At 33.7% G+C, this 26,843-nt stretch overlaps 2 protein-coding genes across 3 annotated transcripts; both read left to right on the top strand.

Annotated features, from left to right (window-relative positions):
- The first annotated feature begins 603 nt into the window (after positions 1-603).
- Positions 604-26,717, top strand: LOC124364220 (pickpocket protein 19-like). 2 transcript variants are annotated; one of them, XM_046819538.1, is made up of 10 exons: positions 604-2,944; positions 5,751-5,954; positions 8,394-8,565; positions 9,962-10,107; positions 11,594-11,732; positions 17,535-17,799; positions 19,405-19,458; positions 21,788-21,905; positions 24,749-24,861; positions 26,047-26,717. In XM_046819538.1, exons 2-10 carry the CDS (start codon positions 5,947-5,949, stop codon positions 26,160-26,162), a joined length of 1,131 nt encoding a protein of 376 aa, XP_046675494.1. In that variant the 5' UTR covers positions 604-2,944; positions 5,751-5,946; the 3' UTR covers positions 26,163-26,717. The 2 variants fall into 2 exon arrangements, with proteins under 2 accessions (XP_046675494.1, XP_046675495.1); XM_046819539.1 differs by having other exon boundaries at positions 5,618-5,954.
- On the top strand, positions 2,299-3,967 carry LOC124365342 (spidroin-1-like). Its single transcript, XM_046821317.1, has 2 exons — positions 2,299-2,596; positions 3,138-3,967. Exons 1-2 carry the CDS (start codon positions 2,299-2,301, stop codon positions 3,965-3,967), a joined length of 1,128 nt encoding a protein of 375 aa, XP_046677273.1.
- Positions 26,718-26,843: the final 126 nt, after the last annotated feature.

The raw sequence follows: 26,843 nt of genomic DNA, 5'->3' as shown, positions 1-26,843 counted from the left end.
TCTCCTGTCCACCTTGAAAATTTTACAGGTACCATCCCTCAAACCGACCTTTCTCAGGTTCAATTAGAACATGCAATGCCCACTAAGGAAGCCTTTCATTCTCATAGCCTGTTCCTCTTAAGCCTGATGAGCGTTTCAGCTCACCTCCGTTCATAATTCCTAAGTAATCCCATGGCTTAACACAGCCATGGGTTACTTTCCCAAAGGTTTTTCTTTTGACATAAAAAGTTGTATTGTATGAGAAATAAACATATTTTATTGTGATTGTTTTCTCTTTCCCTGAGTTTCCCTATAAAGAGTGCTGTAATCAACCCACATCCCAATTCAGATCCCATTAGTTGAGCGATAGCTCCTTTTCTGGGTAGTTGGTACGCTTCTGCATATGTGATAAGCTCACCATATGGTATGATTGGAGAATTCAGTGCTCTGTTGCCTATTGATTTTGGAACAATATGATAATGTTCCATTTTTTAAATATGCCAGTTCTATACAGTTTCTCTTTGTTTAAAGCATCTAATTGACAATGGATTTCTTGAAGAGTAATAAGATTATATAGGATTGCCATCATAAGAATTACAATAACAAAGAAACAAGAACAAAACTTTTTGCAGACTTGTATCTGCAATGTTTCAAATTCTAAAACACAGGGTTCAGCGTGCAATTAAAGTAACTAATACAAATACACAATAATGAACACTAAATTTAAAGATAATAATTAAAGTACTGTATGTAGAAAGTAAACATATCTGAAGTCAGCATCACATTAGGAGAAGCATTAAAGACAAATTATGATACGATATAGGAGTGTCGCTGTAACGTATGATGCATGCATCATATCGGTAATAGGAAGTCTTGCATCATGATGACAACCTGGCTTTTCATTTGATGAAAGCCCACTTTTAGGCGTTTCTTAAAATTCGATTTAAGCAGATTTTTATGAACCTAATTGTAAATGACGCAACTGTAGTAGATTTCTACAAAATGATTAGCAGCTATTATAGCATAGAATGATAATTGCCCAGAGAATACCCATAGATCTCCACATTTATAAGAAGATCATATATCATTCTACACACACCTCTCTCCCCCCCCCCCCCACATACTAAGTTATATACATGTTACTGTTTGAAAATAATGTAAAGAATACAGAGTAATGGTTTTGTGTCAGATATTGTGGTTAATTTCTAAATATTTGAAATTTTTCATTAGTAGTTCCTTGTAAAAAATCTATATTTTGTTAGGTAAAAATCAATAAATGACTAACTACACAACGTTACATGAATTTCCAATTATCGTAATTTTCCAATATTATAATAAAACAAAATGTTTTATTAAACAGATTCCCCACAGTCATAATGATGAAAAAAACTTAACAGCGATAAAGTAAAAATGACACCATGTAGGTGTCATATTCAAAGATCAGCACTGTTACCAATCAATAATGTGAAATATTGTAGTTATATATTAATCAATCAGAAACGATCAGCTAGTAGGTAACTTGTATATAGGAAGGTTTAAAATTAAAATATCTCATCGACTTTTATACTTATAACGAACACTACAACTTGTTAGCATTTGTAATGTAGTTTTCATCAGTTTGAACTATCATAATGCTGTTTGTAGCATTAGGAGGATGAATAATTTTAATTTTAGTGGTAGCGTTCATCGGTAGTTGAAACATAACAGTAAGACAATAATTAATCAGATTGCAGCAAAATATATGTCTGATTGTTCAACTCTAGAGCAACATCTGGTGAAGAAGTCCAAAGTAGAAAAACAGACAACCGGGGAAGAACAGGTGTAACATAATGCATCTTCTGAAAGAATTGCTAAAGTTGCTGAAAGATAAAGCTGGATAAAATGGATACTGGTTTTCTGGTAACTCTTAACTTTCCTTGAGTTTCCACAGCAACGGCAGGTGACAGGATATCTTTATTATTACCGTGAGCCTCAAACCATGGGAGGGACTCAGCCTGAAACTTGTGTCAGAGGGAGACATTCCTTACACAAGTATTGCAACTGCCTTCTGGATTATGGATTATGTACATGCCCAGAACAAGGGCATGTTGGTGGCTGAATGGATTATTCTCTGTAAGAGTGGAGAGAGTAAACCTGTGCTACCAACCATCACGATTGACTGTACTTCTGTCAACAAACTTGAGTAAGATGGTCGTTGGATCAACTGCAAGTTTGGGAAAATCCAGTTAAGGCTAAAGGTTGAAGGAGGATCCCGGGAGAAAAGAGAAGGGGGAACCGAACCCTTGGCTAACTTCGCAAGAGGTAGCTGGTGCACAGAGAATGGAAGCTGAAGAGTGTGTTCCAGCTAAACCCAATAAAGGAAAGTTTGCTCATGAATTCGTCAAAGAAGGCATGAGAAGAAATCTACCTGTTCCTAAAGAAAGTGACATTGGTCTCTGCCAAAAGGAAGGAAGGGTGGAACAACTAAATCAAGTAACAAGAAGGTTGATAGGAGTAGACCACCTGGAGAAAATGAGAAAAAGGTGTAAAGACTTGTCCGACTCAGATAAACCTCCACTTTGCAAAGGGGAAGGAGATTTATCTCAACAGGACAGGATATCACCCTCCTCAAGGAAAGGTAACAAAGTAATTATAAGAATCCTTAGATCTCAGGTAATTAACTTGTATAAGATGGAACTACTGAAAATCTATGAGCATTAAGTTTTCTTTTAACATGTTATAAAAGCAAATAAGTGCTTTTCCTGTTTCAGGATTAATATTAAGGGATTTTGGTGGCAGTGGTGACAGAAGTTGCCACCTACCAACTGCCCCGAATGAGGTAGTCTGTGCCTCAGCCTTCTTGTCAAGTCTCTCAACATGTTCATCATTGGCTTGAACTACTGCAGAAGAAAAAAGGGTGGCATTGCTCTATGTATGTGACAGCATCACATAGGGTCTGATACCCTCTGAGGTAACAACAATAGAGGTAAGTAGTTCCTGAGGATATTCTTAAATCTGATCTAAAACTAGTTTGTTGAGTCTAGAAAGGTGTCAATGACATTAAAATAGATCGATAAGATGTCTGTCAGGAGGGTGGCGGCAAGCTACGAGCATGTGTGGGGGAGGGTGCCGACAAGGTACAAGGATGTGTAGGGGAAGGTACCGACAAGGATGAGTAGGGGAGGGTGCCGACAAGGTACAAGGATGTGTAGGGGAGGTTGCCGACAAGGTACAAGGATGTGTAGGGGATGGTGCCGACAAGGTACAAGGATGTGTAGGGGATGGTGCCGACAAGGTACAAGGATGTGTAGGGGAGGGTGCCGGCAAGGTACAAGGATGTGTAGGGGAGGGTGCCGACAAGGTACAAGGATGTGTAGGAGAGGGTGTCGGCAAGGTACAAGGATGTGTAGAGGAGGGTGCAGACAAGGTACAAGGATGTGTAAGGGAGGGTGCAGACAAGGTACAAGGATGTGTAAAGGAGGGTGCAGACAAGGTACAAGGATATGTAGGGGAGGGTGCCGGCAAGGTACAAGGATATGTAGGGGAGGGTGCAGACAAGGTACAAGGATGTGTAGGGGAGGGTGCCGACAAGGTACAAGGATGTGTAGGGGAGGGTGTCGGCAAGTTACAAGGATGTGTAGAGGAGGGTGCAGACAAGGTACAAGGATGTGTAAGGGAGGGTGCAGACAAGGTACAAGGATGTGTAAGGGAGGGTGCAGACAAGGTACAAGGATATGTAGGGGAGGGTGCCGGCAAGGTACAAGGATATGTAGGGGAGGGTGCAGACAAGGTACAAGGATATGTAGGGGAGGGTGCAGACAAGGTACAAGGATGTGTAGGGGAGGGTGCCGGCAAGGTACAAGGATGTGTAGGGGAGGGTGCCGGCAAGGTACAAGGATGTGTAGGGGAGGGTGCCGGCAAGGTACAAGGATGTGTAGGGGAGGGTGCCGACAAGGTACAAAGATGTGTAGAGGAGGGTACCGGTAAGGTACTAGGATGTGCGGGGTAGAGGGGATGTTACAGTGCAGCGCAATCTAGGACGGGCCCAAGCAATGAAGGTATTAAAGATAGATGATAAAACATTAAAAGATGCCAACTATCACTGATAGAGAACAAATCTTAAATATAATTATTGGTTTAAAAAATCTGTAAAGAGTACTTTATAATATCATACTTTACATTTAATCAATAATCATAAACATTTCTATTGGTTTAAAATGAATAAAAATATTGACAAAACCCAATTAAATCAAATTGGAAATTTATGTCAGGTTATGAAAGCTTTTATAGAAAATTACATTTGATGGCACCACTTAGTAAAAAGTTGAGTTGACAAGTTAAGTGTAGAAGTGACACAAGAGTTGAGTGTTCACTAACATGGCTGACATAGTGAGGGACTATTGTAGATCCTCTACCCTGTACATCGTCAGGTATATAGGAGACAGCAGGAGATCTTATGTTGAGAGGTAAGCAAGTGTTATTATATATGAGTTAGTAATTTTTATTTTTTTTTTTTTACGATAGGAAAATGGATTATGCACCGTCAGGGACAGATGTTTGTATATGAGTTAGTATATTATACTATTTATAAGCTGTAATAGTAACTCAGTTTATTTTCTTATATTAATTATTGCAATGTTCCAAATCGTGGGTTATGGGGGGGGGGGGGTTGGAAGGGAGTAACCAGTGGTGTATCCAGGATTTTCATTTGAAGGGGCCTTAAGGGGGAGGGGGTTTTGATCAAAATTTCTATACTGTCAGAGATTTGTAATAAAACAGCAAAAACTAAATTTTGTATACATTTATATGATTAAATCTTCATGTAGATTATAGACCATGTCATCCTTATCTTCAGATCAGAAATACAACTTTTTAAAAAATGTCTTGTTCAAGAGTTATACAAGATTTCATTTAATTTCTAACCCATTCTCTTCCTAACAGAACTGCATACATTACAAACCATTAACAACTTTACAACTTGTGACATTATACAAGATTGCAATTTATTATTTTTATCCCATAACATATTAAAAAATTAACACAATCTTCATTTATTTTCATTTATCATTTATAAAAAATACATTATAATGTTATAAAAATTCTAATTTGTATTAAAAGTATGCTACGTGAACAATAAAATCTAGCATTAATGTTCTCAGTGGTTTCAGACCAAAAAATCAAATATAGTAGAGAATAAAATGATATTGTAAAGAATATAACATTAAACCATATTAACTAATAAGGTTGTAAGTGTCTAACCTTTCTTTTTTTAGTCTTTGGTTGTAGTGGATTAATAATCTACTAAACTTACACATTTAATGTTTCTACTTATTGCATGCTAAGATCTGGATAATCTTGTATATCAGAGGTATGTTAGAAGTGTGTCTGCTCAGATGTTTGTGGGTGGTGGTGTTGTCAGTGACCTCTGGTCTGCTGCTGTATCATCTGTTGAGTGACTGGAAGGAGCTGTGCCAGGGACCACTCAGGGTGGCTGTGGAAGTTATAACAAGTAGTGTGTCTGCCCAGATGTCTGTGGGTGGTGGTATTGTCAGTGACCTCTGGTCTGCTGCTGTATCATCTTTTGAGTGACTGGAAGGAGCTGTGCCAGGGACCACTCATGGTGGCTGTGGAAGTTATAACAAGTAGTGTGTCTGCCCAGATGTCTGTGGGTGGTGGTGTTGTCAGTGACCTCTGGTCTGCTGCTGTATCATCTTTTGAGTGACTGGAAGGAGCTGTGCCAGGGACCACTCAGGGTGGCTGTGGAAGTTATAACAAGTAGTGTGTCTGCCCAGATGTCTGTGGGTGGTGGTGTTGTCAGTGACCTCTGGCTTGCTGCTGTATCATCTGTTGAGTGACTGGAAGGAACTGCGCCAGGGACCACTCAGGGTTGCTGTGGAAGACAGCCGTGTGAGTGTAAGCAACATTGACTTTCCGGCAGTAACCGTGTGTCCGGTCAATGTCATTGACCCCGACAGGCTCCATCTGTTGATGACCAGGTGAGGAAATTCTTAGGTAGATACATGTCGTCATCTGACACCACTATAATATGTATCAGTAATTTTACCTGTTACTGAGTAATTAGTTTGTAATAGAAATAATAATTTAATGGTAAAGTGTAATGTTTGTCTAAAATGAAATTATTGTCCTAAAAGTCTTTTTTTCATTTAGGTTTAGAATCTGAATTTACTCTCATTGCGCTTAGTCCTAAAAGAACCTCTGTGTTTGTTTTCAGAATTATAGAAATTCCAAAATTGGTAAGGTAGTAGGGGCTGGTTCTCTTCGAGATCCCTTGAGGAGAGATAGTTTGTATATATCTCACTCATGTCACCTTCTTAGAAGGGGAGACTAGCTCTTTGCAAGCCTCTTCCAGTAAAAGTGGCTAGGGGCCAGTGCTTCCTTATATTTAGCTAGCAACAGTCTTTACTACCCGCTCCAACAGTAATAGTTCATAGTAAACTGATCTTTTAACTCAATATCTAGACATATTCCGTTAGTGATGATATCATGAGGCTAATAATGTATTTTGTTTTATGACCTATTAAATTTTAAATTAATTGATCACTCGAAAGAACTCTATTCATTTAACACAGATTATGTATATTGAATGGGGCCACAATATTTTATTTTCCATATTTTATAACCCTGAACTGGGTATTGACATAACAATAACACATACCTTTGTCATACAGTTCAAACTGTAGTCATAGTGCTAAAATAGTTCCGACTTCTAATAGGTCATCTTCTGTTGTCAATAAGTATTAAAAGTGAGGATTATCCATCTGGAGTCGTCATAGTTTAAGATTTATGAACACAGCACAAAACACAACAAATAAATAATAACGAAAGACACAACTTTTGTTAGACCTGTCACACACAAATATTAGCATGATACAACATACTGGCCTGCAAAAGACAGGACAACTAGATCTAGGTGATTCCAGTTCCTGGTGCATCGATGTAATCAGCTGATCGGTCGGTTGGCGAGGTGCTGTTGTGATGGAGTAATGTGTTGAACAAATAATGAGAGCTGAATTGTAGCTTCTCATTTAAAATTAATCAGCCTATAGTTTCTTTTTAAATGTTTATAAATTTCATATTCTACAAGCGTGTTTAGATTGCTGTTTTTTTTAAGGTTTTGAGCAATGCTCTTTAAATCTTTTAGCTAAACTACCTTCCTGTCTGTTAATGTAAAAACTATGGCAATCGGAACAAGTTAGTTTATAAACGGGGATTTGAGCGCTTTTGTCAGAGTTCTGAGATTTATGTCTTAAAATGTTCTTAATGTGGTTTTTTTGTCTTAAAGACTAGATCTACACCATGGGATTTAAGGTATTTTTTTAGTGCAATGCTGTATTGTCAGGCTATACTCAATACATATGTACTTCTTGTCCGGGAAACAACGGATTACAGTTCAAACATCCGTAAATGAGGTTAGTTAAATAACATAATTGTTGGGCCGAAATATTTAAAACCGATAATTGTAGCACTAATAATTACTTAAATTACAGTATCTAACCGCAAAAAGGTTTTAAAAAATTACTTCAATAACAATCTACAGCTAATACAGGAGTTAGGAGCGCTGTGTAATGCAACAAAATACCTTGAAAATTAATATTTTTGGTTCTATTACTCAACCATCCAAGACAAAACCAAATTTTAAATACAAAAAAAATAAGTTTTTAAGAAAGCTATGGATAGATGTAATGGTAACTCATACCTTGGTATCTGCATTTTTAGGTTTTATGAGTTTTAAATAACATAAATTTGAACTATTTAAAAAATTAGAAAATGTTTTTAAACATGACAACTGCAATTTGGTAACCTGAATAAAAATTTGGAATTCCTAAAATATTTAATGAAGTAACAGTAAAAATCTGTGAAACTGTACAACTTCGAAATTTTGGACCACTCTGTACACAAGAGGCAAAATTAATTATTACTTGTGTTCAAACATAATCAGTGAATAAAGGGCCTTTAAAATGAGGTACAGCTTGACCTACCTTTTCATTTCAGTCTTTCAAAAAATTTCCCCTTCCACCCCTCAAAAGTGCCATTTTAGGTGTTAAGAATTCCAGATTCTTTGAGGTTGAAATATGGGGGTTTTGTTAAAACGAAGAAGGTAGATGTATCGGGTTAGCTGATATACAACGATGGCGAGTAGTCTGCCTCAACCTTTATACCTACTCTAGGGGTACTAACTTGAACACACTCTATAATTAGTACATATAGTAATAATAATATTAACTTAAGGATTTAATGTATATGTCATATATTAGCAATTAATTTAGGCTGTATTTGTTTCTCTTTATTTTAATTCGTATATTTTAAGGACAAATATAAAGGACCATCGATATGGAGACCTAACGAGGGAAATCCACATAGGGCACATTGCACTATAAGGGTTAATATGACAATACTAACTGGTCTGTTACCAGGGTTCTGGGCTCTGGTTTTAGAGATGAGACAGCCACAAGATTCTCAACCACACTGAAAGCTCTCACTATGGTCACCAACCCAAAATGGGACGGAGGGTACACATATTTCCAATCGCAGAATGTCACACCATTTCCAATCCGAAATGATGACATCATTCCGTTTTTAAAGGCCGTAAGTAATCCGTTATTAGTTGTTTGACTGTATTTTTTGCCTGTTAAGATTGGTGGTTTAAATTTTATTTCGTTAATTATTTTTACGTTATTTTGTAATATTATGTTTGTTATTTCTATTATGTTTGTAATGAACTAATTTCAGAAACTCTGACCTGTAACTAATCAAAAACTTCTTTGTTTACAGTTTGTTTTTGACAATGGAGGAATTGTGAAGGCAACAGGATTTTATAAACATTTGGCAGTGGTTCAGTGATACAAAATAATTCAATGAATAACAAAAAGATTTTTCCTTTAGCACAGCAAGAATACCAATTTTATGGTCCGGACTTTGTAGTTCTACAGTAATTAATTTTCAACAAAATGCTACCTGCATACCTTCAGTTGAGTCTGACATTCAGTAAGCTAAAACTATTTAGGTTTTAAGTTCTTCACTAACCCTACTAATGGTGGTCATTTTATCCTGTAGTGTCAGGCTGTTTGAATCTTCACGCAAGGGTTTTGTTGAAAATTCACTAAAATACAAATAAGGCATACAAATCCGGATGGCAAAGAGGTGGAGTGGAATTTTAACACGGACAAAACCCATAGTTGAGCATAGTAATGTGTTCAGGTTTCTTAATTTGAAATCTTCTTTTAACTGCTCAAAAGCCAGATTATAATCGGATATTCTTGTTATGAGAAGTCAAAAATAGTTAGCACTTGTCTTTTAGTAATATTTTCTAGGTTTCTATCACTTAAGTTATTGGCCCACTACGCGTTCTTTGTCTTATTTGCACAGTCAGTGTTTAAAGAAGAATATAGGTTAATTTAAAATGTACTGCTTTACTTACAAATTACTTTAAAATAAAGCTGCATGATAGGTTTCAGCACTCGCCATTCATTATTAAAAACAAAGATAATATTAGAACATAACTGCTATATTTAGTGGCCAGTATAGCTGGACATAAAATGAGCTGAGACAACATTATGGCAAAAATTAATCTGTGCTTCCAACAAAATGGTGGTGGCCAGTAGAGCTCCAATGACAAATTATAAATACTGCCTTTGAGTGCATAGGGTTAATTTTGGCCTTGAGTATTTAAAATAAACTGATAAATATAACATATTTGCTGTAAAATTCTCGATTTTTTTCCTCTTCTAGTTACGATCAGGTGGAGTGTTTATTAATTCAACATTCTGAGTAAAAATTTGGAGTACAATGAAAAAATAGATCCCATTGTTATAGAAAGAAGCATTATGGTTTCTCTTCCTGTCTCAAAATACAAGTATAATCATATTTGAATGAAAGAAACTTTCTTAAATAATAAATAGTCTAATTTGTATGTTAAATCTGTTATAGATTAATTAAATGATTTTTCCCTGTAATTAATAAAAAATGTTGTAATCTGTTGCAGGTTACACACTCTATAGATGACATAATTGAGGTTTGCTATTGGAGAGGAAGTCATTTCAACTGTTCCGACATCTTTAGGCTGCAAAGTACTGAGTTGGGTCTCTGTCACTCCTTCAATAGTTATACATCGCTTCAGTCCTCGACTGAGTAAGGGATTTACCATAGATTGTGTTTTGACTTGGCATATTTCTGTGTAACACTGTACTTTGACTTTGTTAATAGTTGTAAAACACTAACATGTCAGTAAATTTATGGTTATTTATGCTTTTTATGCCAAATATGGTGTATATTCCTACCTTGTTTAATTGTAATTAATCTATAGAGCTTTAATTTTTTCTAATAGATAAATTGTGATTAAAATGATAGTTTTTTTATCTCTCCTTTCGTATCTCCTGACAACTAATTGTCTATATGTTATGTTATTGTTTAAATTATTTATATTGTTGTTAACTTATTTATTTTTATCACTGTTAAATTTATCACACACATCAAATTAAGTGAGATTGTTTGGTCCTGTGTGGAACTTTACTAATTGGATTAGTTCGGAGCAGAATAAAGTGCTTGATGGCGCCTTTAAAGGGCCACATACAGAAATTCAAAAGTGGGAAAGTTCTCCTAAAACTGATCGTAATTTATGTCCAATTGTTAGTTGCTTTTTGTTATTATTTAATTTACTCGTTATTGTTATGGATTTTAGTTGTTTTTGATATTCTTATCAATGTGTCTGTCACTTATTTAGACTATCTTGATAAGTTCTCTTTTATATAATATAATTAATAAGTAAGTAGTCAAGTATTCTTGAGTCTATAATTTGTCATTGAATGGAAATGGTGTAACCGTTGATACAAATAAAAAAAAAATATAAAAAAAAACTGTGGCTCTCCATGTAACACTTGATGGTATTCCTGAATGCTAATATTTCTATTCTGTAATCTCATCATAATGTCCAAATAACAATCAGGCAGGAACTAATGGTATGAATTAATCTGTAATACAATGAAAATCAATAAAATTATACCTTACTATGTACCTAATGAAATTGTGATCATTGAACTTAAATACTTGCAAGTAATTTTCTGCCAGTTTTTTCATATATATTTTATTTTGTTTAATTTAGATCGTTAAAATTATACTTAATAACCTGTTTTTACATATAAGACCTTTAGACTTAGCCCTGATGAAAGATGACATCTGGTCTATGTTGTCAGACAAGTTCAAATTCTGTCTGTAACCATTAAAGTTTTTATCAGTACAATCGACCTTGTACTGTAGCGTCTCCATTCTGTATGATAAGATCCTCGCACAGGCCAGTGGTCCATGAGGACGGGCTGAATAAGGCCTAAAAGGGGATCGGCCTTTCCTTTTATGTAAAAAAGAAGAATAAATTCATTTTAAAGCATTCTCATTTTTATTAATTTGTGTAATAAATAATAAAATAGTTTGGATACTGGTATTATAATTTGTATTATTTATATCAAATTTATAAATAATACAAACTTTGAGTTTGTGTAATTTGATGGTAGTCATATTGAGTTTTAATTTTATGATGAATAATTGATACATAATTATAGTTTAATGTTGTAACTTATAGTCTTCGTGGTCATTAGTTTCACAATTTGTTCCCAAATTTCAGTTCAAAAATGAACCCTCCATTCCGCAATGAAAGAGGGGAGCTGGTAGGATTCAGGTCCATATCTGAAGGGAGAAGCAGCGGTATTGACCTAATTTTACACCCCAAACAAAGTGTCAGTTCCGGCAACATCATAGTTAGAGTGAGTAATAACATCTGTTTCAGTTAATCTCTAATAGTACTTTTAACAATTCAATGTTAACTGATAGAAGTTTTTTTTTTGTTCAATTGTGCTCAATCATTTCATAACCTCATTTTGTATTATGGCTAAAGCCATGTAATTCCTAGTTTACCTCTAGCCTTTCTTGGTACAGTATTTTTAGGTACTTTTATCAGAAAGCCAAATAATTAGAATTACATAGTTTTCCTTGAGTTAGTTTGTTGTTGAGTATAATATCAACAAACATATAATGGTTATTTTATTATTCAAGATGCTTATCATTTGAGCTTAGCAATCGTGCCTAGGATTCTTCATTAGGATTTTTCAATCCAATCTACTTGAGGCTGTTTTGAAAGCGGAACAGAATGCTCACTCCTCTCCCATTCCATCTGATCTTCTGTCATCTCCAATCTTTTCTTTACATGATAACCCAGAATAGATCCTGACTAAGATCTCTCTTCCATTCCTTCAGAAAATTGAAAATAGTGCACAACTCTTTCAGTTTATGTCATCCTGGTCAGAAGTTTCTTAAAATAAGCAAGTTGGACCTGGGAGTTCCTAGGTGAATGTGCACAAAAATACAGATCCTATAAGGGTAGATAGTTGTATTGCTTCAAGAATACACCGAATACATAGATGAATGTAGACTTGCAAACCCATAATGGTCCGTTAGAAATTACCTCTCTACATTTTACGAGATATCATACTTGTGTTCAAGAACACACTGACTACTTGGCTGACTGTAGACTTGCCAACCCACAATGTTCTGTTGGAAATGACGTCTCTACCTTTTACTAGATAATGTACTTGTTCTAGAATGTACTGACTACTTGGCTGACTGTAGACTTGCCAACCCACAATGTTCTGTTGGAAATGACGTCTCTACCTTTTACTAGATAATGTACTTGTTCTAGAATGTACTGACTACTTGGCTGACTGTAGACTTGCCAACCCACAATGTTCTGTTGGAAATGACGTCTCTACCTTTTACTAGATAATGTACTTGTTCTAGAATGTACTGACTACTTGGCTGACTGTAGACTTGCCAACCCACAATGTTCTGTTGGAAATGATGTCTCTACCTTTTAATAGATAATGTACTTGTTCTAGAATGTACTGACTACTTGGCTGACTGTAGACTTGCCAACCCACAATGTTCTGTTGGAAATGACGTCTCTACCTTTTACTAGATAATGTACTTGTTCTAGAATGTACTGACTACTTGGCTGACTGTAGACTTGCCAACCCACAATGTTCTGTTGGAAATGACGTCTCTACCTTTTACTAGATAATGTACTTGTTCTAGAATGTACTGACTACTTGGCTGACTGTAGACTTGCCAACCCACAATGTTCTGTTGGAAATGACCTTTGTACCTTTTACTAGATAATGTACTTGTTCTAGAATGTACTGACTACTTGGCTGACTTTAGACTTGTCAATCCACAATGTTCAAGATTTAAGATCTTTATTGGTCTTTAAACACATTCAATAGTGCAATAGACTTCGTCAAGTTACTAAAATATTCTAAACTAAAACTAAAACAAACAACTCAGATTCTACCTACTCAATCCAGCCTACCAGTAAATATATAGATCTATATAATTAATAACAACAATAACCAAACAACCAACAGATCTATATAAATTAACAATAATAAATAACTATTTACACATTTAACATGGATACAATTTTAAAACTCAACAATATTAAAACTGAATAAATAAATACATTGAGACACAAAATTTAAAAAATTATTGTTGTGGTATCACAATTTAAGAATTCATCAACACAATAAAATATATTAACTTTTAACCAGTACTTCAAAACTGTTTTAAATTTGACTAAAGATACGGATCTAGCATTTAATAGTAACTTATTAAACAATTTAATTTTCATAAAAAGATGACTGCATTTTGTTTTGGTTAATTTAACTGGTAAGAGTTGTAACAAATGTTTTGTTCTAGTAGGATAATTATGAATATCCTGCCTAGTTGTAAATGTTTCAAGTTGTTCCTTTACACTTATAAGGCAGTAGAATATATACATATTAGGAATAGTCATTATTTTTAATTCCTTAAAAATTGGAACACAAGTCTCTCTTTTTGAAACATTTTCCATAACATGTAATGCATTTTTTGCCATTTAAATACTCTTACTGCACTACTACTGTTCCCCCATAGAGTTATATCATAACTTAAGTGTGAATAGAAAAATGCATAATAGGAGGCTAGAAGCATATCCGTAGTTATACAATGTTTCAATTTACTCAAGAGATAGACTACTCTAGATAATTTTTTACACAATTGATTTATGTGATGTTTCCAACTTAATTTGCTGTCAAGGTATACCCCTAATAGTTTTACAGGTTTACTAACTTCATAATTCCTATTTAAAGTAAACAGTATTTTCTCAGTCTTTTGGTCATTTACTATTAAGTAGTTTGTCTCAAACCATTCCATAGCTGATTTTACCGCATAGTTTTCTTCCATAATAAGATTCTCATAATTTTCACTGAAATTCAAGAGTGTGGTGTCATCTGCATATAATACTGAGGAGCATGGTACATTAAACGAGAAATCATTAACAGCAGCAACAAACAAAAAAGGGCCCAGGACAGAACCATGTGGGACTCCAATTTCAATAAGTTTTAGTTCAGATCTATCTTTATTTTGCACAACTATCTGCTTTATGTTTTTTAGATAGGACATCATTAATTGCAGTTCTTTGCCTCTAATACCATATCTATAGAGTTTGGATAGTAATAACTCATGATCTATGCAGTGAAATGCTTTGGTCAAGTCGATTAATGTTGCAGATGATAACACCCCTCTTTCCAAATTCGCTAAAATTGTATCTACAATATTTTCAACTGCTTTTATTGTACTTCGGTCTTGTATGAACCCAAACTGTTCTTTACAAAATAGATTATTATTAACAAAAAATGAATTTAGTTGCCATTTTATACAAGTCTCAAATATTTTACTAAAAATTGGTACTAACGAAATTGGCCTGTAGCTAGATGGGCTAAATTTGTCTCCTTTTTTGTACACAGGAGTTACTTTAGTAACCTTAAGGGCATGAGGGAATACACCTTACTCTATCATCATATTAAACAATAATGGCAATGAATCAGCTATTTCATTTATAATTTTCTTTACAAGCATATTAGAAATACCATAATAGTCTTCACTACATGATAGGTTTAGATTGGCAACAACTTTTAATACATCAACTGTTGTAATTCTTTGCCATGTTAGAGTGTCACAGTCATTAAAATTAGATAAATAGTTTTCTACCAACTCTATGGCGCGGTTTTGAGGTGGTCTCATATTGGATTTAAGATCCAACTCACTTACTAAATTAGTAAAATAGTTATTAAAAGAACTAGAATTTATTACTGAGTCACTGTAATTTCTTCTACTGCCTGTTTCACTCTTAATAACTTTCTATGCAGCCTTGCATTTATTAGAAGAGTTTTTTAATATATTCTTCCTTTGCTATTTTTTTAAGGTAATTTATCCTATTTCTATAGAGTTTTTTTAACATTTGCATAATCTTTTTTATAATTACTTTCATTGCTTGTTCCTTTACTATTTTTAAATCTATCATAAAATGTTACAACAAACTTTTTCATTTCTTGTAATTCTGGTGTATACCATTTAATATTAGGCCTTTTAACAGTTTTTACCTTAATTTCCTTTAATTTACAGCACTCATTAAGAGAATTTGTCACTAATAACATAAAATTGTCAAAAGCTAGTTCTGCATCAGTATGTTTATTCAGTTGTGATAGGCTAGACTGATGTAAATAATCTCTAAACTTAAATATTGCTGTTCTGTTGGAAATGACCTCTCTACAGTTTACGAGATAACATACTTGTGCTTCAAGAACACACTGACTACTTGGCCGACTCTAGACTTTCACAATATTGAGATATCACTATTTTGACATTTATTATTTATTTATTATTACTTCCAACGGTACAACGCCATTTAACATATTTACAAAAATTACAGACTTCTAAGATGACTATATTAAATTAAAGCTAGAAAAATAGAATATCACATTGTACACACAACAACAACACAGCAATCAGCATAACAGATAATCATAAGGCAAAGCAGTAACAACAATAGTTTGACGCCAAAAATTATTTAACATTCATAGCAGGAATGTAACAAATCAATAACAAGTATCAATAATAAATAGGTCAAGAATAACAAAGATAACAACCAAATATAAGGTAACCATTGCAATAAACTATCAGACAAAACGAACCACTTGAAAATCAACATGATAATAGAATATAAAATAATAACAGAATTGTAATATATAGAGGATAATATATATATATATAAAACAGAACTATAATATGTAGGGAAATAATATACAATTATACATTACGAGGTAAAACAAACTATAAATTAAAGAAAAACAACATAAGAATAATAACAAGCACGTGCACTGATGAACTCATGTCAACACCCTGGAGCACCTCCACTTAAAGGACAACCAAGAGCCCTGGAAGAAATCCAACCCATCGCAGACCAATCCCCCAGTACGCTGCATCCTCGCCAAACCACAGTTGCTAGCATAACTAGTTGGCCGGTATACTCTTCCAAACACTGCCTTTGATCTAGTTCCTCTAGGAATGTAGAAGTTTACTTGACGAAGGAGGTCAGGACAATCCAACTTGCCATTAACCAACTTGTAAAGAAGCTGAAGATCTTGCAATTGACGTCTAGTGTGAAGAGGATGCAGGTTGAATCTCAGCTCCAATTCTTCAATTGGAGTCGTCAGGTAGCCATAGCCCATTCGAACACCCAACACCCTCAAAAAACGAAGCTGAACTCGGTCCAAGTAGTCGATATGGGTAATAAGATGAGGGGACCAGATCACTGAACCATACTCAAGGACCGGGCGAACGAGAGTCTTGTAGAGGATCAGGAGCGACTGGGGTGACCTGAAGCTCCTAGTCGATTTCATGATGAATCCCAAGAGGGAGTAAGCTCTTGATACAACACCATCAATATGCTCCAAAGGGTCGAGTGTAGAGGTGAAAACAACTCCAAGGTCCTTAACACTGTTCATTCTTCTCAGCACCAATCCATTCTATCAATTCTATCATACACATATCAATTCTACATTCTCGAAGCTCTTTTCTTTCATTCATAACTGAATGAGAAACGTTATGTGGGTCCGAAGATATTCTCATTGAGTACGAAAGGCCTCACAAAAATAAAAACTTATATTATTGAAGAGTTTGTTTAAATTAATATATCAATTCTATATTGATATTTTATTTTATTGACTCTTCGACTGCCCTTATTATTTTCCTTAAACTCTAAGCTGTATATATATATATATATATATATATATATATATATATATTATAGTTATATTTTGTTATAAAACAACAAAACACAAAAACAAAAAAATGGGTGAAACTATTTGTTTTGTAAAGGTGAAAATAGCAACGACATTATTCTAAAATTGTCATAGAACAAAAAAAAAACCAGTGATGTGTTCGGCAACTCTTTACCTTTCCAATGGTATATGGATTATGTCGATACTTGATTGTTTACGTATTATAACAAGATTAAGCAGGCAGGCGGACCCACGGGCCAAATCAACAGATATCCGTTGATTGTCGTTTAAGGAACGAAAATAAACAAAGGATATCCATTGAACAGCAGTCGGAAGGTTAAGGATCTTTCTGAATTCATCTGATTATGTATAATAAAATGTTGATGATTGAAACTAACATAAACCGATGACCAGGCAGCTGTGAACAGTCCACGGATGTACCCTCCAGTTTCGCATCTGAGGCCACTGCAGCACCAGCCAGAGGGAATGTACCGGATGGAGGTACAAGTGGAAGTGACCAAGGCCCACAGTTCCCTGGGAGCCATGGACCGAAACTGGCTGCCGTGCAGTCTGAGCGGCTCCGACACCATGGAGAACTGCCTACTGAGCTGCCGCAGCCGCCACATCTGGCAACACTGCGGCTGTCTTCTGTACACGCACGCTCTATTGTTTAACAACGGTACAGACTTCCCTCCTTGAGAGCCGACCTTGAGTTTTCTCCCATAGGGACAATGTTAAACCTCTTGCAGTTTCGCACCCTTTTTTAGTTTAATGTAATGGGAGGTATCTCATTTTAAAAACGTAATTAATATGAGTCCAAACATTTTTACTTTTTCTTCTAAGGTGTATAGTATACTTACATTCTACCAGCTTCTTCTTATTGGAATCCTATGTGCATGAGGCTTAACTTTGTTCTTATGAGGCCACAATCAAGATAGCAGCCTGTACAGATGGCTTAATAGATTTACCTGGTGAATAGTGACAATTTGTGTCACTGTTCTCAAATGATTGCTCATGAAATTGTTGGTCCTCTGTGCGTACTGTTACAGTTTGATAATCATAAATCATAAACTAACAGTTATAATGAACATTTAGCCCCCGAAGAGCTCCTCAGATTTAGTTGTATTTTATATTTTGTCACAGATAGGCTACTCAATATTTTGTTGGTAAGCAAAGTTATTGTTTTTGCAGTAGGTTTTGCCCCAGTCAGTACATAAGATTTGCACGGAATTTTAATTCTTCCTATTCTTGTAGTTTTTAAGGTAAACTGAGAATTATTTTATCTTACATTACAGGCGGAACAGTTTAGTAAATTACACTGCTTGTCATTTGAAATATTTGTCAGACTCTTTATTTTAAACTCTTTGATATAGCCTGCAGTTGTCAGTTTTGGTCAGTGTTTTTAATCATTATTTTCCAATGAGCAATATTTTTTCCAACCAAAATATCTCTGCTCTACTCTTTTCCTACGGCCGTGGTGAAAACTTATGTAAATGAGAGCCAGTTTGACAATATATCCATATTGTCTCCCCATTAACATAAAAGCCAAATCTACGAGTAGTTAAGGAAATATTAGTAGTTTTTTTGTTCTCAAACTCAGAAGTGACCCCAGCCAATTGTACACCAATTTGTCCGTGGCAATTTTAATACGTATGAGGAATTAGACGCCTTTGCCTCTCTCCATGGATTTTCTCACAGTTCAGTTACTAGTACTATATCATTTGAGATTAAATGTGAAACAAATCAGTGCTGTAACTAGAACTGCTTTGTGGGGGGAGGGAAGGGATGAATCTGATTGTCACTGGGGTATATGAAATAAATCTAAATTATAATTCATTACATAGAAAATCCTAATTCAAAGTAAAACATTTAACAGCTGTATTTGAAACGTCGGTTTGTGGTTATGTGAATATTCTTTCATTTTTAGGGCACTTGGGTTGGGGGTTCTATCCCCCTCATCCCTCTTATAGTTACGCCACTGAATGTAATTGTAATGAAATTACAGTATTTATTGCTCATAGAGAAAGATGTTTTTATTCTATTTAACAAAGAAAATGTATCAAGTATGCATGTTTTATTTTTGTTTGTATATAAAAAAATAATTTAGATTTTTTAAACATGAGAACTTACCAAATCTTGAAATTAATTTTGTAATAAATATCTGTATAAACAAAAGACCACTTGGTAAGAAGTTATCCACAATTTATGTTATCATTAATCTATGTTATATAAGTGTACCTTATAAATACAAATTCACACTCATATGTATAATTCTGTTTTGCAGACAAAGTAACGATATGTGGAGTCGAGCAGTTTCAATGTCTTTCCAGACTGACAAGTAAGACCTACTTCACTGAAATCATTGCCTTAAACATATCATATTGAAGTTCCTACATTACTCAGGTTCCGTTTTTATAAATATCCCTACATATAGCGAGTTTTTACTCCCCTACAAATGTAACACTCAGTGTTTAAAAATACAACATTATTTTGGTTTGTAACTTCGGTATAATGAATTTATTATGATTTGTGGAAAGAATGTTAAACATCTTTATTACGAGTATTCGTTAAAATAAATGGTCATATAGCAAAACATAACCTATAAGTAACAAATTAATTTAGAATAGAATAGAATAGAATTTATTTTTGAAAATATTACAATAACACATTATATACATTGGTATACACAATGTAATACATCAATAAAGTAACCTAAACAACCAAATGTATACACAATGTACAAACCTAATGAGCAAACTTAAATAAAAACGTAACATTCTTGTAAATAAAATTAAAACAAAAACACTTGTAAATTAAAAGAAATATTTTCAAAAATAACTAGGGCCTCTAGAGGCAAGTGCCTGTGGAGAGGTTCCTTTTATTACAAAAATATTTTTTAGCTCAAAGAAAATTTCAATAAAACTTTGATTTTTTTATAAGCTCCTAAAAAAAATTGATTAAAAGTGTGCTGCTGCAGTTACAAAGCAAATGAAAATCCACTTAAATAAATTCAAACTAAAATTTACTGTTACTTTCTTTAATTAACTAGGAATCTATGCAGAGAAGAAAATCTAATTTATCAAACCCCAATAACCACTTCTTTAATGTTTTTGAAAATAACTTTATATTCTCACAACTAATAATTGAAGAAATTATACTAAACATTTTAGGTCCCAAAAATACCTTTTTCAAAACTTAAATTTACTACATACAATAAAACGCTTACTAATTTTGGGTATATTAACTTAATTAAAAAAGAATTGATGTTATCTATTCCTGGTGAAGTACTGTTTTTTAAATCTTTTATTACTGCACTTAAATCTTCAACAAAGACCATGTCCATAAACATAGAGTTGAAAGAGTATTTTGTTTCAAAACAATTTCTATAGCATAGAGTCGAAATTTGCAGGTTTGACTCTCTGTATATTTAATTGATTTACTATAGATAGAAAGAATGTATTAAACGCATTACAAATAACTTTAGAATCATGTACTTAATTACCATTTATATTTAGAGTTTGTATGGGAGTTCTTTTAGCCTTCTGTCCTGTCACCTCATTTAAAGCTTTCCATGTAGCTTTGGAATTACCACTGCATTTCCTAAAAATATTTTCGTAATAATAGTTTTTTATAATTCTTATTTCCATTTGTAATTTATTTCTGTATTTTTTGAAATGTAATTTCAGCTTTTCATTATTTGGATGATTCTTTACTAATTGATACAGTTTGTTTTTATGTATGATTTTTCTGCAAATGTAGTTGTTCATCCATGGTTTAATTTTAGAATAAATTTTACGATTTTCGGACGTTTGGATTTTACTTTCTGAAATTGATCTTTGAATAATATTATGAAACGTCTCAAAAGCGGTCGATGGGTTTTGGTCATTATAAACCTCATTTTCCCGCAATTCCAACCCTGTTCTATGTTCTAATGCAGTTGTTCAAAACCTGTACAGTATTTAGTGATTCAGAATCGCTTTTCATCATAATAATAACACTTGCTTCTTGCTTTCTTTTCCCCTCCAACCATTAGTAAATTATGACTCAATGTTGTCATCTCTGAAATGATGTTTAAGTAATGTACCATTTAAATATTAACAATAGTGAGTATTTTACCACTGTTGAATTTTTTTTAACTCTTGCAAATGTGTGTGAACAAAACCTTGTGAAAATCTTTTTTGATTGAATTTAAGCGTAAGGCATTACAAGTAGATAAATACAATTCAAAGATGAAAACTTACACATTGATAAATAATATACCAACAAAAATACTAACAAATAGTCCTTCCAGCGCACTCATAAGAAGTACGTAAATTTCGTGAAAGGCTCTTTAAGGTACAAAAAGAAAACCATTTAGGGGTTAAGATTAGGGAAAGTAAATATCATCACAACACAGTAGATAAAAACGTAACTTCTTTATAGTAGATAGGGATATAGCTTTATGTTCATTATGAAGAAGGTAGTAAGAGCATATAATAGTAGAAGAAATTTATAATTTAAGGCATCCATTGGCACAATTGATTCTCTTCAGGTACTCTACGTATCTTCATATTTAAATTAGTTGTATTCGTTTAAAGTAAAACGTGCTATCTTATATAAAGGGTAAACTTTTTCACTTTTAGTTTAGATTGTTAATAGATATTTTTAATTTGTCCACTTGATTGCAGTCAGCCTGAACTACGTAGAGCTACGTTACAACTCAGCCAATTCTACAGGTCTGGTCTGCGACTGTAAGCCAGTTTGTTCGGAGACCATGTACACAACAAACACACAACTTATGCCAAGGTCAAATTACTATCTATAAGTATAGTTGAAGAGTTTTAATTATATTTAACCCTCTCCCGGTCGAATTATGTGACCCGCCTCAGGCGCTAACGGGGTGATTTGTTCAGGCCGCTTTGCCACAGTAGACAACTATTATTTTAAATAATGTAAATTAATTGTAGATGTTATTTAAATTCTCTATAATAAGGTAGTATTTGAAAAATTACTTAAGCCTATAAGGTAAACTAAATCTAAATGTATACTCATTTGTACAAGAAATGTTTGTTTGTATTTTCAAATAAAAATAAGACTACATGTCTTATACAAAGAACTGTATAAACAACATAACAGTTCGTCAGTAAAACATTAGCTGCAGGAAGTTAAAAACGGGTCTAGAAATTCTTTAGAATATCAAAAGAAGTTGGAAGAAATTTTGATGAATAACGGCTAAATCACTGTCAATGAAAAAATCGATAAAACGTTTCCTATATTATTCCTAGAGAGCATCACTAGGCATAAAAACATGCAATGAACGAGGACAACAGTACTGTCAATAGATATATTAGCAGTTCCAACAGTTGCCGTATGATGGCAGCACAAAGCAGAGATCAATGATAAAGCATGTGGCGATTTGACGTTAGCAACAGGATTCCCGTCATGGCGATTCGTGGCGGTTGCCCGGGAAAGGGTTAAATTGTTGCATATTTTTATTTTAAGCTAGACTATATAGGAAGCAATATACTCGTAAAAAATTACAAAACAATTTATATCTATATTTAAGAATTGTAAATAAATTTATTTATAGTTTTATTATATATATTCATTTATTTATTTATTTAATTTCAATAAACATTGAATCACAAAAAGTACTTGCTCTGCCGGGAGTCGAACCCGGATCTCTCACTTGCCGGGTGAATGTGCTACCATTACGGTTCGACTCCCGGCGGAGCAAGTACTTTTTGTGATTCAATGTTTATTGAAATTAAATAAGGCTATCGCCATTTATACAATTTAATGTAAATAAAAGTCATTTGACAGGTATTTGGTCTTTCGATTATATGTTAGTTTGCTTATTTAAACACATATGTGACAGATACAGCCAGATACAAAATAATTGAATCGGAAAAAGTAAGGGCTCTGTGGTGTAATGGTAGCACATTCACCCAGCAAGTGAGAGATCCGGGTTCGACTCCCGGTGGAGCAAGTACTTTTTGTGATTCAATGTTTATTGAAATTACATAAGGCTATCGCCATTTATACAATTTATTTATTTATAATTTTATGGCCTACATTGGACCACTTTAGTCACTTTATATTTTCTAGTCTTTCTTCTTTTATCCACCCAATATTTCTTCATCCTTTCCGAGCGTAATTTCCTTTCCTCCTCCGGAACCACTCTTCCTATTCGTTGTTTGTTTCTTTTCATCTGTAGTGTAGAGTGTTTGTCATTCAATATCTTCAATGTGTTTGTCTTGTGTTTTAAATCCTCTACTGTAATTTGTAACTCTCTCATATCTTCCTTTAATTCTGTGATCCATTTAATGTCACTTTTACTATACCACAGTTTTTCTACTATTTTCCTGCTAATTCTATTTTCAGGTGTTCTTAACATGTTTTGTACAATTTATACAATTTAATGTAAATAAAATTAATTTATTTATTGATATATAAATTAATGTTTCTCTGTATGTCCTTTATAGAATCGTAAACTATTTGACCGATCATTATGAAAATTAGTATTTACACGTAAGTGATATGCCCATTGATCTAACTCGCCACCATGCGGCGCTACAAAATATTTCAAAGCGCCTGCACACTATAAACTGCAATTACGATACAGTTACGTGTATTAAATAGCCAAACACTATTTGAAAGGCTAAGTTTTGATTTATATTTGTCTTTAAGATAAATTTCTGGTTGAACTTAAAGCTAGAGTGTTAGGCCACTTTATAATAAAGATGTACGTGTACAATGGCTATAAGAATACACTTTTCACTGATTGTCTTGATTGTGGCAACAAATTAAATTCTACATCGGCGTTGGAAATATAATTCACTTGAACCAGAAGTGCTCTTACACGGGCAAAGCTTATGAAAAGCGTGTGGAGCCACGGGAAACAGTTAGGAATATTTATATTTTGAGTCAGTCGAATGTAATGAGGACATATAATTGTAGAAGAAGCCATTTCGTCCAGTACAGTTTCTGGGTACACAAATCTTGAAGCAATTTTTCCATATTTTCCCCAAATAATGAAATATAAGCTCATGGATGGGCCATTCCCCCAACCTCAGATCCTAAATTTACCTCTCTGGTTTGAGTTTGGATTGTATTATAATCAAATGTCCTGTGTCACCATATTACTTTGGTCCATTGTGTTATTACATGTATTTTTAATGTGAAATCTGACACTCACTGTCTCATCAGGTGCACAATTAAATCCGCTACAATATTTCTGACACAATGTCTAAGCACGGTAGAGCAACCGAGTTTTCTTCACTTAACGTAGCTATGGTAGGGAGGGTTGATTCAATGTGAATGTACAGTTTAGCTCTAGTCAGATGTGCCCTCGATGAGACAATGAAAATACCTTTCCACCGAGATTACACTATATCTATAATGTAGGTGACTTTGATGTTAAAATGATGTAAAGAGTTCATTTTGAGCATTTTTTTGTCTCATCAGACAAACATAACTCCAGGTTCCAGGAGTCAATTCTGAGACAGTGTCAGATTTCAGATGCTGCACTAAGAGGAAGGTGGAGCTAAACTCAACATTCACATTGAATTAATTCTCTTCCCATCGTAGCTACATTAAGTATTTTCAATTGTATTGAACATTTTGAATTCTGACTTTTTTTATTTCAGAGAGACATCGCTGTTCACTTTCCCCTATTCAGTTCACTTTGATGTGTTCTACTTTTCTAAGTGGGCAATGGGATATGTTGTCCGAGGGAAGATCACACAGAGCGACGTTATAGGTCAGTTACGTTGTTTGTTGTTTCACATCACTACTTGTAGACTTGCTTGTGAATGTAATAATTCTGTCACCAGAAAACTGACTATTAGTTTGTCTGTTTTATATTTCCACCTTTGAAAGGAGATGAGATTACAATCTTGTACCAACTTCTATATTGTTGGTGTTGTTTTAGTAGTACGAAACTGTTAAGTATGATGACAGCGGAAAACAGTTAAGATATTACAGAGCTGGCGTAAGATTGTCATTTTGTGTCCTCTCAGTGTTGCAAACATAATGGAAAATACAGAATAGATTCAGGCTCATTGTCAACTTGCTGATGAAAAATCCCTTTTACAAAATGGCAGAGAACATTCCTTCATGCTGATAAGTTATCATCATACTTATCAATATCCACTATCATTGGTCTTCTGACATAAAGGACTTAGACTTTTTTTCACTTACTATGTCCGTCTAAAGATTCTTTTCTACTACAGGTTTTATCACCAATGATCATACAAATAGATTGAAGCCAAAAACCTCAGTTATATTTTGTTTGTACACAACAACATGAAATAAACATTAATGTTTTTCTTCATTGTTTACAATAATGCATTTATTAATTGAATATTTGTACAATTATACATTTTGTCAAGTTTGAAAGTTTTAAATTACTTATTTCATATTACGAATTTCCGGTTAATTATTTTTTTCATAGTCCAGATATATATATTCTTTAAATACTTCACCTCTGCTGCAGAGAGCCATCTTGTAAGTATCTTGCTTGATTCAGCAAGGCCGAAATATTTAAAGATTGTAATTGTGTAAGCAATGCTTCAACGTGATTTGAGTTGGAAAACTTTTTACTCTTCTCTTAAATTCTTTTTAGAATAAAATAGTTCTTTTTTAAATACAAAATGAGACTTTTTAAAATTATTATTTACGGTTTTGCCTCATCAAGATGTCTAATTTGATATGTAACTGTGTAAGTTTAGTATTTAGAAGCAATTAGCTCAACGTTATAAGAAAATTACAACATGATCATTTTTATATTCTTAAAAAATAATCATACATTGTAATGACCACTGCCTTAAGGACATTTGATAATCTTTAATTCGTTCAACAGGTATAAGGTAAAGGGACAACCAGCATATTATAGTGCACTGTATTGTCAGTAATTTACTACATTTTGTGGTTATATATGTTTCAGTGGGTTTGGGAGGAACGAGCGGTTTATATCTCGGAGCCAGTTTCATCAGTTTTATAGAAGTTCTTGTGATGGTGGTCAAAATATGTTTTCTCAAAAGCTTAAATCATACTATCTAAAATAACTGTAATCTTTATAGGAAGTAGCATAAAATAAATTAAATTACATATTGCAAATTTTCAAGCTTTAATGAGCATTGCAGAATACAGTTATGTACTCTTTAACTGAGTAGAGTGATTATCGGAGTAGATAATCGATACAGATAACAAAATAACACTAGATAATTATTATTATGTGTTTATACTGGTTTTTTATGATTTAATTATTTTTTATGTATTGTGATTATTGTTTAAACTTTCAATTAAATATGAGGAAACAAGTTCCAGTTTATTTTACAGAATAACTAGCTGACCCGGCAAATGTTGTTTTGCCATATAAATTATATTTATAGTATTATTTTGGTAGATTATTTTAGTAGAAAGATTATTGTAAGTATGTGAGGATGCAGTGTATGAGTGGAAGAATGGAGCGTTCTAAACGATGACGGAATATAAAAATAACAAAACATCAAACATTCATATTTTCTCACCGTTAAAATTTATTCTGTATAGATAATTATATTCATATATAATACTTATGATAATGTTACTAATTACATCTATCCCTTAACGAAATGGAGTGCACAATATTTTGTGTTAGCCTGTCTTTAGGTAACACAAACAAACTGGATGGTTTTCCTACTCGAGAGCATGCCATGTATGATTGCCCGTGTGAAAAGCATGGTGTGTTCAAGTTTAAGC

The sequence above is a fragment of the Homalodisca vitripennis genome, chromosome 6 (assembly GCF_021130785.1).
Source record: "Homalodisca vitripennis isolate AUS2020 chromosome 6, UT_GWSS_2.1, whole genome shotgun sequence".
NCBI classification, from domain to species: Eukaryota; Metazoa; Arthropoda; class Insecta; order Hemiptera; family Cicadellidae; genus Homalodisca; species Homalodisca vitripennis.
The sequence above is the reverse complement of the archived record's forward strand: the minus strand, read 5'-3'. Positions and strand labels throughout refer to the sequence as shown.

Excerpts from the sequence above, each read along its gene's own strand:
- LOC124364220 (XM_046819538.1), top strand. Across the intron at positions 11,733-17,534 it reads CCGGCAACATCATAGTTAGA|GCAGCTGTGAACAGTCCACG; the intron begins GTGAGTAATAAC and ends ACCGATGACCAG. Across the intron at positions 17,800-19,404 it reads CGCTCTATTGTTTAACAACG|ACAAAGTAACGATATGTGGA; the intron begins GTACAGACTTCC and ends TCTGTTTTGCAG.
- LOC124365342 (XM_046821317.1), top strand. The coding sequence starts at position 2,299 with ATGGAAGCTGAAGAGTGTGTTCCAGCTAAACCCAATAAAGGAAAGTTT. Across the intron at positions 2,597-3,137 it reads ATCACCCTCCTCAAGGAAAG|GGGAGGGTGCCGACAAGGTA; the intron begins GTAACAAAGTAA and ends AAGGATGAGTAG.